General features: G+C 42.7%; 1 protein-coding gene across 1 annotated transcript in view; it reads left to right on the top strand.

Annotated features, from left to right (window-relative positions):
* The window catches only part of LOC127568443 (zinc finger protein 292-like), a 192,134-nt gene that overhangs the window by 164,955 nt on the left and 13,205 nt on the right, over positions 1-13,974 (top strand). The window contains exon 7 of the mRNA XM_052012175.1: positions 2,160-2,301. Coding sequence (XP_051868135.1) covers positions 2,160-2,301 — 142 coding nt within the window. The remainder of the gene's footprint in view (positions 1-2,159; positions 2,302-13,974) is intronic.

Below are 13,974 nucleotides of genomic sequence, written 5' to 3'. Positions count from 1 at the left end.
CTTCTTCCTCTTCACTAATAAATTCCATTTCAGCCTTGAGCCAAAGGTAAACTGCAATATATAGCCTGTTATATCATTAAGTTCCAAATGTTGTACAATTGATTTAAAATCTTTTCACAAAAGAACAGTTCTGAAGGAATTGGAAGATACTGTAGGTAACTTTGTTTTCATCATTGTAAGCCTTAAGAAGGATTATGTTGGAACTATATATTCAACAATCATTTGATGTAAGGAAGTGTTAAAATGGAGCTTATTTCTACAATAGCTTTCAGAAATTTGCTTCAGAACCAGTTGTGAAAACATAATGTAATTTTGCTGAAATATCCTTAATTTGATCACATATTTGGATTTAAATAATAGAAAAGCAGATGTGATTTTTATGGTAGCTTTAATTGAAATACAAGAATAAGTTAGAAACAATTGGCGGTTTAGGCAGGCCAGTACATTGGATATATTGTGGTAATGCAAGAGATTTGTTTCAGGGAGCCTAACTAAGACCTGGTTCATAAAGTTATGGAACTTGGGTTTCATTTCTCTGCTCTATTATACTAGTCACTGTTCCCATCTGGAGAGGCTAAACATTGTAACTTTTAATGACTAATGCAAACAGTATTAGAAACAAGAAAACAAGTCAGCCTCTTCGTCAGATCATCATTTAAACATGGGGCAGGGCTGAGAGTTAATGGCATTTTACATAGAGTTTTATCTATTCTTCAGACAGAAATAGGTCATTTAACCAATTAGTCTATGCCAATGCTTATGCTCCACATGAACCTCTCCACCTATTCCTGTCAGCATATCTGCAATAAAAACAAAGTGGTGGAGATACTCAACAGATCAGTTATGATATGTAGAAACAATTGACATTTCAGGTCAATGACCTGTCATCAGAATTGGGAAGCTGAGAAAGCAAGCATGTTATAGGTTACAGAGAGGGGGAGGGGTTGACAGAACAGAAGGAATATCAGCATGTCCTTCCATTCCTTTCTGTATCATGTGCTTAACAAGTGTATACTTGATTACATCTAAAACTGACGCAACACAGAAATAATTTCCTTTTTTCTGGTCCTTTTGTAGAACTATACAACTAATTCCCTGTTTTCCCAATAGCTCCTTAAAATGTTTTTATCTCAATAATCTATCCACTTTTAAATGTTCCTATTGAATCTGTTCTTAAACCCATACAGGCAGTGCATTCCAAGTCAACAATTTGCTGCTCAAAAATGTTTCTTTACATCACACTAAATGATCTGTACCTCTTCGTTACTGGCCCTTGTTGCTCCATCAAAGCCATGTGTGAATTTCTTCAACTATGATAGCAAGTACCACATTCTTACCACTGGAAAAAGGAGATTTGTTTGAAAGCTTCAATTGGATTTAATAATTGTCTTGTATTTATGACTTCTAGTTTTGGATTCTCTTGATTCCAACCATTGTCTCTGCCAAAGTCTTTAAAAGACCTCTAACAGGTCACCCCTCAGTCTTCTCTTGAAACTGCTCAGCCTTTTCTCGAAACTGCTCAGCTTTTTCTCATCACTACATGTGTCAATTCAGTTATTGTCTCTTCTCCACAGCACCACTACCCTTTTTATAACATGGAAACCTGAACTGTGCATGGTAGTTCAAATGTGTTCAAACCAACTGTGAAAATTTAATATAACTTACCAGCTTTTGATTCGTATCCATCTATAAATAAACCCCAATGGATGGTTTTATGTTTTTACATTCTCACTAACAATTTACTTTTGGTGATTTGTGCATCTGGACTCCTTTGCTCCCTCTAGACTCTTAATATCCAAACAATAGGTCACCTCTTTATTCCTCAAATGCACCACTTCACACTTAATTTTTTTAAATTAATTTGTAAAATGCGCAAATTTTGTTTGTTATGGTCGTCTTGTAAATTATTGCATTCTTCCTCAAAGTTCCTCCCAATATGATGTCATTAACAAATTTTGAAATTGTATTTTAACATTTTGGACTCTGGAATACGAATAAATTCCAGCTCCATTTCCTGTGGAACATCTCCTCTCACTTTTTGCCAATCTGAGTAGCGACTTTGCTTTCCTATTTTGTAGCCAGTTTGCTAGCTGTATTGCTACTTATGCCCCACACCAGCCTATAAAGTCAATAATGGCTGAATTTTTTTTTGTTTTCAGGGAGCTGACACTCTTCTGGAGCAAGTTGCAGCAACGGATAGAGTCATCTTCCTTAACCTTTCTGGAATGCTGTCGGCAGTTCTCCATGTTGTCTAAAACAGTTTATCACATATTCTTTCTGATTAAGGTCATACAGTCAGAGGTATGAATAATTTATTGTGTAAAGTTCTGTTCTGTACATTTTAAAAACTAATTACAATTCTTGATTTGAACTCAAGGATATGGACATGCTTTGATGCTGCAAACAGATCTCTTCTCAGTAACTAAACACCTGGAGCCCTATTCTCCAGTTTTCCCTAAACTACAATTATAAACAGAAGAAAGCATTTACACAATGCTTTTTCACATCCTTGGGTTGTCTCAAAACTCTTCAGTAGGTGAATTACTTTTGGAAAGTAATCACTGTTTTGCTGGTAAATATGGCAACAGGTTTCCACAGCTACATCCCAGAGAACAAACTGAAATAGATGACCAATCAATCTGATGTTGTTATCTTGGTTGAGGCAAATGTAGATCCAGATAGATGGACAACTCCCCTGCTTCTCTTCAAAAAGCACAGTTGGATATTTAAGGCAGACTGGCATAAGTTCCATCCAAAAGTTGGTGCAGCTGTCGCTGAATTCTGCAATTATATCAACTTCAATTACACTACAAGTATTGGATTTAAACCCACAGCTCCTTAATCAAGTGGTATCAAAAGATGATGTTAAGAGGGTCATCTTTTAGTAGGATGCATGCAGAAGCTGGTTTGATTATAAGATTGATTTTTACATTCATCTAAAGGTTAATGATTAGGTAGGTTCTCATAGATTTGCATTTGACTTTTACTGTTTATAGTCAATAATTCAATCAATTACAAAAAGTAAAAGTAGATTTTCTGTTTATGATTGTTTTCCCCTTTGTGATGCCTCGCAATAAACATCATAATGTGGAACTCATTCCAGAGAAAGCTAAGATTTTTAATATCTCCTTATGATGTTGCAGTTTAGGTCAGTTTTCTTCTTCTAAGGTAGTCCCCCGAGGTTGACGATGACTTGCTTCTACTGCAGTGTTTTGAGTTGTGATGTGATTAATGAGGGCAATGTGGTAACCACAGTCATCCACAGGTGGGCAGGAGGTGCCTGACAAGTTGGTAGCTGGGTTGCTTGTGGGTTGATCCACTTGTTCCACCACTTAGACTGGACTTCTGCCTGCTCCACACACATGGATTTGAGGTTCCCAGTACCATCCTAAATGCTCCTTCTCCATGGTTGAGTAGTCATGGGCCACAGATTCCCAGGAGTCAATGGGGATGCTCCATTTTTTTCAAAGAAGCTTAGAGCACACTCCTGAATCCTTTACTCTGTCTACCTGGGAGTCTCTTCCCACAGCTCAGAATTGTATGTGCAAATGGACATAAGTGTAATCATGTTGGCTCTTTTGAATATATACTTTGGTTTTAAAAGGAAGCATTAGATATTTGCTCTATCAACAGAAAGCTGAAGCTGCAGGACAGAAGAATCACCTGCTGTGCCAGTGTGCTGCCCTAATGACTGAAAATGATATATACTCTTAATTTCTTTATATTCAGATCGACTAAATATTTCCAACATATTCTTCTTTGCTAAACTGTTAAAGCAGCCATTTATAATGCAGTATAAGCAACTAAATTGGAATTGGTTTATTATTGTCACATGTACCGACATAGAATCATAGAACAATACAGCACAATACAGGCCCTTTGGCCCACCATGCTGTGCCGACCTTCAAACCACCCCTAACACTATCTGACCCCTTCCTCCCACATATCCCTCTATCTTAAATTCCTCCATATGCTTATCTAACAATCTCTTGAACTTGACCAACGTATCAGCCTCCACCACCACCCCAGGCAGCGCATTCCATGCACCAACCACTTTCTGGGTGAAAAACCTCCCTCTGATATCTCCCTTGAACTTCCCCCCCCATTACCTTAAAGCCATGCCCTCTTCTATTGAGCATTGGTGCCCTGGGAAAGAGGTGCTGGCTGTCCACTCTATCTATTCCTCTTAATATTTTGTAATGTCTCCCCTCATCCTCCTCCTCTCCAATGAGTAAAGCCCTAGCTCCTTTAGTCTCTCCTCATCATCCATACTCTCCAATCCAGGCAGCACCCTGGTACCCTCTGTACCCTCTCCAAATCCTCCACATTCCTCCTATAATGAGGCGACCAGAACTGGACACAGTACTCTAAGTGCGGTCTAACCAGAGTTTTGTAAAGCTGCATCATTACATCGCGGCTCTTAAACTCGATCCCACGACTTATGAAAGCTAACATCCAATAAGCTTTCTTAACTACCCTATCCACCTGTGTGGCAACTTTCAGTGATCTGTGGATATGAACCCCCAGATCCCTCTGCTCCACACTACCCAGAATCCTGCCATTTACCTTGTATTCCGCTTTGGAGTTTGTCCTTCCAAAGTGTACCACTTCACACTTCTTCGGATTGAACTCCATCTGCCACTTGTCAGCCCAGCTCTGCATCCTATCAATGTCCCTCTGTAAGCTTCGACAGCCCTCCACACTATCCACAACACCATCAATCTTTGTGTCATCTGCAAACTTGCTAACCCACCCTTCCACCCTCTCATCTAAGTCATTAATAAATATCACAAAAACTAGAGGTCCCAGAACTGATCCTTGTGGGACACCACTAGTCACAGCCCTCCAATCCGAATGCAGTCCCTCCACCACAACCCACTGCCTTCTACAGGCAAGCCGATTCTGAATCCACATGGCCAAGCCACCCTGGATCCCTTGGCCTCTGACCTTGTGAAGAAGCCTACCATACAGAACCTTATCAAACGCCTTACTAAGATAAATGTAGACCACATCTACTGCACTACCCTCATCAATCTTCCTGGTCACCTCCTCAAAGAACCCTATCAGGCTAGTGAGGCAAGATCTTCCCTTCACAAATCCCTGCTGGCTGTCCCTAATCAGTCCATGATTCTCTAAATGATCATAGATCCTATCTCTTAGAATCCTTTCCAGCAGCTTACCCACCACAGACATAAGGCTCACTGGTCTGTAATTCCCTGGGCTATCCCTACTACCTTTTTTGAATAAGGGGACAACATTCGCCACCCTCCAATCCCCGGTACCATCCCCGTGGGCAACGAGGACTCAAAGATCCTAGCCAACGGTTCAGCAATCTCCTCCCTAGCCTCACAAAGCAGCCTGGGGAATATTCCATCAGGCCCCGGGGACTTATCTGTCCTAATATTTTCTAACAGCTCCAACACATCCTCTCTCTTGATATCTACATACTCTAGAACATTACCCTTACCGACACTGTCCTCAGCATCATCAAGACCCCTCTCCTTGGTGAATACTGAAGAGAAGTATTCATTGAGAATCTCACCCACTTCCACAGCTTCCAGGCACAGCTTCTCACCTTTGTCTTTAATCGGACCTACCTTTACTCTAGCCATCCTTCTGCTCTTCATGTACGAGTAAAAAGCCTTGGGATTCTCCTTAACCCTACTCACCAAAGCCTTTTCATGTCCCTTCTCTCTCTCCTCAGCCCCTTCTTAAGTTCCCTCCTTGCTACTCTATATTTCTCACAAGCCCTTGCTGCTTACACCTTATGTATGCTGCCGCCTTCTTCCTAACTAGTTGTTCCACCACTCTCGTCACCCACGGTTCCTTCACCCTGCCATTCCTTCTCTGCCTCACTGGGACAAATTTATTCCTAACATCCTGCAAGAGATCCCAGAACAGCGACCACATCTCCATGGTACATCTCCCTTCAAAAATGTCATTCCAATTCACATTCTCAAGTTCTCGCCTTATAGTCTCATCATTCGCCTTTCCCCAATTAAATATCTTCCCGTCCTCTTTGCTCCTATCCTTGTCCATGGCAGTGGTCACTGTCCCCCAAATGCTCACCCACCGAGAGATCTGTCACCTGACCCGGTTCATTACCTAAAACTAGAATTAATATGGCATTTCCTTTAGTCGTCCTGTCAACATATCCGTCCTGGACACACTTAACAAACTCTGCCCCGTCTAAACCTTTGGCACTAAGCAGGTGCCAATAAATATTTGGGAAGTTGACGTCTCCTACTATAATAACCCTGTTATTTTTGCAACTTCCCAAAATCTGCCTCCCAATCTGCTCCTCAGTATCCCTACTGCTACCGGGGGGGCCTATAAAATACTCCCAGTAGAGTAACTGCTCCTTTCTTGTTCCTAACTTCCACCCGTATTGACTCTAGAGAGGATCCTTCTACATTATCCACCCTTTCTGCAGCTGTAATAGTGTCCCTGACCAGTATCGCCACCCCTCCTCATCTTCTCCCCCCCTCCCTATCCCTTCTAAAATACTGAAAACCAGGAATATTCAATATCCATTCCTGCCCTGATGTCAGCCATGTCTCTGTAATAGCCACAATATCGTAGTCCTATGTACTTATCCAAGCTCTCAGTTCATCTCCCTTGTTCCTGATGCTTCTTGCTTTTAAGTAAATGCACTTTAGCCCATCCACCTTTCTGCTTTTATACCCTATACTCTGCTTCTCCTTCCTCAAAGCCTCTCTACCTGTCAGATCTGACTTTTCCCCATCCCCTTCTTCCTCTGACCTACTCCTCCAGTTCCCATCCCCCTCGCAAACTAATTTAAACCCTCCTGAACCACCCTAGCAAACCTGCCTGCAAGGATATTGGCCCCCCTCAGGTTCAGGTGTAACCTATCCTCTCTGTTCAGGTCCCACCTTCCCCTGAAGAGATCCCAATGATCCAAAAATCTAAAACCTTCCCTCCTGCACCAACTTCTCAGCCACGCATTTATTTGCCATCTCCTCCTATTCCTACCTTCACTATCACGCGGCACTGCAGCAATCCCGAGATTGCTACCCTTGAGGTCTTGTTCTTCAGCCTTCTGCCTAGCTCCCTAAACTCACTTTTCAGGACCTCATCCCCCTTCCTACCTATGTCATTGGTACCAACATGAACCACGACTTCTGGCTGTTCTCCCTCCCTCTCAAGAATCCCGTGGACCCGATCAGAGACATCCCGGACCCTGGCACCTGAGAGGCAACATACCATCCAGGATTCATGCTCACTGCCACAGAACCTCCTATCTGTTTCCCTATCGAGTCCCCTATCACTACTGCCTTCCTCTTCTCCTCCCTTCTCTTCTGAGCAGCAGGACCGGTCCCAGTGCCATAGACCTGGCTACTGCTGCTAGGCCCCGGCAGGTCATCCCCCTCAACAGCTTCCAAAGCGGAAAACCTGCTATTGAGGGGAACAGCCTCCGGGGTCCTCTGCTCTATCTGCCTGTTTGTTTTTTTTTCCTTTTCTCTCCCCTGACAGTCACCCTTCTCTCTACTTCCTGGACTCCAGAAGTACCTGCTGTAAGGGGGGTGACTGTCTCCTGATGTACAGTATCTACATAACTCTCTCCCTCCCTGATGCTCCGCAGTGTGTGAAGCTGCAGCTCCAGCTCATCAATTTTGAGCCGAAATTCCTCCAGCCTCAAGCACTTCCTGCAGATGTGGCCATCGTGGACCTTATTGTGGTCCACGATCTCCCACATCAAGCAGCTGCAGCACACCACCATGTCCTCCATCTGAACTAATTCTTTTCTTTCCCCCTACCTACTTTTTTCCTACTTAAAAATTTATAACAGTTAACAGGTAAACCTTACCTTTACTTAGCAGCTACTCACCTGCCTCACCCCTTTAAGCCGAAGCCCCTTGAGCCAAAGCCCAAATCACTCTGCTCCCTCTCACTCCGCTGCCTGCTCCGATGCCTCCTGCTGGAGATGGCAGTTTGCTTTTTAAACTGCCCGCGCTTTACCTGCTGACATTACGCGCCTGCGCAGTCCTGCCCCCACTATTCCCAATGAGAACTTATATAAAAAACTTATAAAAAGGAACCTTATAAAACAAAACCTTATAATAAAAACCTTATATAAGAAAAAAGAAAAACTTATCTGTTCCAAAGTCCCGATGCCTGCTGAAGCGAAACCCATGAAACCTGTGTAGTTTTTTTTACCTGCTTTTTAAACTGCCCGCAGATACAGTGAAAAAGCTTTTGTTTGCGTGCCATCCAGACAGATTATGCCATGCATAATTACATTGAGGTAGTAAAAAGAAAACAAAATGCAGAATATATTTTACAGTTACAGAGAAAGTGCAGTGCAGGAAGACAAGTAAAGTTCAAGGGCCACGGCAAGGTATATTGAGAGATCAAGAGTCTGATAACAGTGGGATAGAAGCTGTCCTTGAGTCTGGTGGTATGCGGTCTAAAGCTTTTGTATCTTCTGCCTGACAGGAGGGGGAGAAGAGAGAATGACCAAAGTGGGAGGGGTCCTTGATTATGTTGGTTGCTATCCCAAGGCAGTGAGAGGTGCAGAGACAGTCAATGGAAGAGAGGCTGGTTTGCAAGATGGTCTGGGCTGCATTCACAACTCTCTGCAATTTCTTGTGGTCTTGGGCAGAACAGTTGCCATGCCAAGCTGTGATGCATCTGGATAGGATGCTTCCTATGATGTATATGTCAAAATTGGTGAGAGTCACAGGGGACATGCTGAATTTCCTGAACCTTCTGAGGAAGTAGAGGTGTTGGTGTGCTTTCTTGGCCGTAGCGTCCACATGGCTGGACCAGGACAAATTGTTGGTGATACCTGCACCTGCGAATTTTGAAGCTCTCAAACACCTCCACCTCCACCTCCACACCATTGATACAGACAGGGGTATGTGCTCTGCCTTGCTTCTTGAAGTCAATGACCAGTTCTCTTGTTTTGCTGACATTGAGGAAAAGATTGCAGTCTTGACACCATGTCACTAAGCTCTCTATCCCCTTCCTGTACTCCAATTCATCATTGTTTGAGATTTGGCTGACTATGGTGGTGTCATCTGCAAATTTGTAAATGAAGTTGGAGCAGAATCTGGCCACACAGTCATGAGTGTATAGGGAATAAAGTAGGGGCTGATTACACAGCCTTGCGGGGCACCAATGTTGAGGATAATTGTGGTGGACGTGTTGTTGCCTATCCTTACAGATTGCAGTCTGTTGGTCAGGAAGTCAAGGATCCAGTTTCAGAGGAGGGTGCAGAGTCCTAGGTCTAGGAGTTTGGAGATGTTTGTTTGGAATTATGGTATTGAAGGTGGAGCTACAGTCAATAAATAGGAGTCTGATGTAGGTGCCTTTGTTATCCAAATGCTCCAGAGATGATTGTAGGGCCAGGGGGATGGTACCCATCATGGACCTGTTTCAGCAGTAGGCAAATTGCAGTGGGTCAAGGTTGTCTGGGAGGCTGGAGTTGATGTGTGCTATGACCAGCCTCTCGAAGCACTGCATGATGATGGGTGTCAGAGCCACCAGGCAGCAATCATTAAGGCACGTTGCCTTATTTTTCTTTGGCACCAGGATGGTAGTGGTCTTCTTAAAGCAGATGGCAACCTCAGATTAGAGTAGGGAGAGGTTAAAGATGTCTGCGAAAACTCCCGCCAGCTGGTCCGTGCAGGATCTAAGGACACAGCCAGCGACCTCATCTGGGCCAGTCACTTTCGGTGAGTTCACTCTCAGGAAGGCTGATCTGATGTCTGTGACTGTGGGTATAGGCGCACTGGAGGCTGTCAGGGTGGTGGCAGTTCATTGATCTCCTGTTCAAAATGTGCACATAATGCTTTGAGTTCATCGGGGAAGGATGTGTTGTTGCCAGTGATACTGCCCGACTTCACTTTATAGCCAATTACTGTATGCAGGCCTTGCCACAATTGATGGCTGGTCTGGGACCCTAGCTTGCTCTGCTGTTGTCTCTTGGCCTCCCTGATAGCTTTGCCAAGGTCATACTTGGATTTTCGGTATAGGTCAGGGTCGCCGAACTTGAATGCCTCAGAACTGGACCTCAATAGGAAATGGATCTTTTTTTCTGTCATTCAAGATGCGTATAATCGGTTTAATGTGCTTGAAAGAATAATAACCATGTAAACACTTTCAACAATACTGAATGGTAGCACAACAGTTAGCAGTGTTATGTCACAGCTCCAGGGAACCAGCTTTGATCTTGACCACCAGTACTGTCTGTGTGGAGTTTACACATTCTCCCTGTGACCATGTGGGCTTTCCTCCCACACCCCAAAGGGAGGTGCTCTGGTTTCCTTCCACACCCCAAAGGCATGATGGAAAGGTAACTGGCAAATGTGAATTATCCCTTGGTGTGGGTAAGAATTGGAGGGGAGTTGATTTGCATGTGAAAGAGAATACACTGCAGAGCTACAGGTAAATAAGGAGAGGGGGAATGGATTTGATGGGATTGCTCCCTGGAAGCTAGCGTGGACTAATGGACTGAATGGTAAACTCTAATTTCATTATGAATAAGTAAAAATTTGAAAAGCAATTTTACAAAGTTCCTTGTTTATATACAATGAATATGCTTCATAAGAAAGAATGTGTGTGCTTATGTGGCACTGTCCATGCCCTGAAGCACATCACAGCTGATTACTTTCAAAATGTCGTCATAGTTTTATAGGCCAAAGCAATGGCCAATTCATACAGCAGTTAATGAAGCAGTGAAGCTTGCAAGCTAGACAGCAAGACTTTAATGTGGTATGAAATAGTCATTTTAAGAGCTAGCTAAATATGTACATGAAGTAGAAATGAACAAAACCATACATTGATAGAATGGTTGAAGTAAATAGACTGTGAGAAGCCTCAGGAAAATAAACACGGTGTACATTCTTAGGCAGTTCTCTGTAATTCTGGAAACCTGCAGCAACAAAGGCAGCCATTTGCCCCATTATAGAAACATAGAAAAAAACTACAGCACAATTCAGGCCCTTCAGCCCACAAAGATGTGCCGAACATGTCGCTACCCTACAAATTACTAGGCTTACCCATAGCCCTCTATTTTTCTCAGCTCCATGTACCTATCCAACAGTCTCTTAAAAGACCCTATCATATCTGCCTCTACCACCGTCGCCGGCAGCCCATTCCACGCACTCACCACTCTCTGAGTAAAAAACTTACCCCTGACATCTCCTCTATACCTACTCCCCAGCACCTTAAACCTATGTCCTCTTGTGGCCACCATTTCAGCCCTGGGGAAAAGCCTCTGACTATCTACCCGATCAATACCTCTCATCATTTTATACACCTCGATCAGGTCCCCCTCATCCTCCGTCTCTCCAAGGAGAAAAGGCCGAGTTCCCTCAACCTGCTTTCATAAGGCATGCTCTGCATTCCAGGCAGCATCCTTGTAAATCTCCACTGCACCCTTTCTATGGCTTCCACATCCTTCCTGTAGTGAGGTGACCAGAACTGAGCACAATACTCCAAGTGGGATCTGACCAGGGACCTATATAGCTGCAACAATACCTCTCAGCTCCTAAATTCAATTCCATGATTGATGAAGGACAATACACCATATGCCTTCTTAACCACAGAGTCAACCTGTGCAGCCGCTTTGAGCGTCCTATGGACTCGGACCCCAAGATCCCTCTGATCCTCCACACTGCCAAGAGTCCTACCATTAATACTATATTCTGCTATCATATTTGACCTACCAAAATGAACCACTTCACACTTATCTGGGTTGAACTGCATCTGCCACTTCTCAGCCCAACTTTGCATCGTATCTATGTCCCTCTGTAACCTCTGACAGCCCTCCAAACTATCCACAACACCCCCAACCTTTGTGTCATCCGCAAACTTACTAACCCACCTCTCCACTTCCTCATCCAGGTCGTTTATAAAAATCACAAAGAGCAAGGGTCCCAGTACAGATCCCTGAGATACACCACTGGTCACCGACCTCCACGCAGAATACGATCCTTCAACAACCACTCTTTGCCTTCTGTGGGCCAGCCAGTTCTGGATCCACACTGCAATGTCCCGAGCTCCCCTCTGAGCAAGCAGTTATGCTCCATACCTCATTGTTAATTTTTTTTCTGTAATCCAACAAATTTCTCATCCTTGATTACAGTGACCTTATAAAATTCCACCACCTTTTCAGGTACAGTTTTAATGGTCAGGACAACTTGGAGTGAAAAAACATTCTCCTTCTGCTCTGTAGATCTTTTGCCAATGATTGTACATGTATGGTCTTTGGCTGTTGACTTTCTTGTTTGAGGGAATGGGTTTCTCTCTCCGTTGCAAGAAAAATATCCTTAATTTTACAACTTTTTGAAACCCTTCATCCTTGATAAACCCCTTTCTAAAGTCCTTATACGGCCATTCCTTGACTTACAAAAGAGATGCATTCCTGGAAAACACTATTAAGTGACATTTGTAAATCAAAAAGTCTGGGTGAAACAAATTATGGATATTTAAGTGGAGTGTTCCAGTGCACAGAGAGAGGCACACCATTTAATATAGCAAAGAACAACTTCATAAATCTTGATTATTAATCATTAAACTGATTATATGTATTTTGAATGACAGACATCTTGATTGGGATTAGTTTAGATTGGCATCGTGGGTTGAGGCAGACATCATGGACTGAAGGGCCTGTTCCCCTGCTGTACTGTTTTATGTGTTAAATTGCAGACATACCTTAATGATGTTTTACCAAAAATTTGTAAAGCAAGTGTTGGTAAATTGTAGGATGATGTCCAGAATTGTCAGCCTTATTCCAGCTAATGCCAAAATATTGTGAAGTTTGTAAAGTCAAAGCATAAGCTCTCTTTTAATAACCTATACTTCTATTATTGGTGCAAGTAATTTGTTTGCTACCTCTGACAGCTTATCAACCTGCCCTGTCATAGACATCTAACTTCTCATCTAAGCTCTTCAATTGTATGCAAGCCATATGAGTCCTCCCATACTTTTTACCATTTCAACATCCCCTCAAAGTCATCCTTCAATCTGAGACTTCAGTCTAAGATTTGGGTTCTTATAATGCAATATGGCTCAGTCACAGTCACTATGGATTCCAAGGATACAGTACTGTTTAGATTCAGGTGATCTGCAATAGTTTTCATTCTGATAGTTAATTTTAATTTTAATGATGCAGTATGGATGAGATTAGATGATGCATAGTTTAGGGAGAGGGAAATTAGAGTTTCATTTAAATGGTCATGAATCAGTCTGCTTTAAATTGAAATGATGCAGTGTAATTGATATCCAAGTGCTGATATAATAAGGATCAAATTCTGATGATGGATGCAATGTGCTGTAGATTCTGATAATGCTGTTGCCCCTTCACCAGCCTGTACACTCTGCAATATACACTATCCTCAACACATTACCAAATTTCGTAGCATCTGCAAGCTTTATAATAGGGTTTCCCAGCATCCAAGATTCATTAGCAATGAGTTACAGAAATTGTTACAGAATAAAAGCAGATGATTCAGTCCATCAAGTCCAAGCTAATTTATTGTAGAGAAATTTAGTTAGTCCTGTTCTTCTGTTTCTGAATGGCCTTCAGATCGTTTTCCCTCAATTGTCTTTTGAAAGCCCTGTTTCCACTACTCTTACAGGCAGTGAGTTTCAAATTATAACACTCTGCATTTAAAATAGATTTTCACATTGCCCATATCATTTGCCTATCACTTTGTCTGTGTCATCTGATCCTTGAAGCGGCCAGTAATAGAAACACATTCAACCTATTTGTCCTATCTCAACCCATCATCATCTTGTGTACCTGCAGCAAATCTTCTCTTAACCTCCCTTGCAAATTGGTGAACAATCCCAGTTTCTCTACCAGAACCTTTTAGCTGTAATCCCTCATTTTCTGATACTATTCCTGTAACCAAGGATTGAAAATCTGTGACCTCTGCCATTCCTACCTTTGTTTCTTTCAGCAAGTTAGTAATCCAATTATTCAGGACGCCTGCTCCCAACTTT

This window comes from Pristis pectinata, chromosome 3 (assembly GCF_009764475.1).
Source record: "Pristis pectinata isolate sPriPec2 chromosome 3, sPriPec2.1.pri, whole genome shotgun sequence".
Taxonomy (NCBI): domain Eukaryota; kingdom Metazoa; phylum Chordata; class Chondrichthyes; order Rhinopristiformes; family Pristidae; genus Pristis; species Pristis pectinata.
This window is presented reverse-complemented; position numbering and strand designations above follow the sequence as displayed.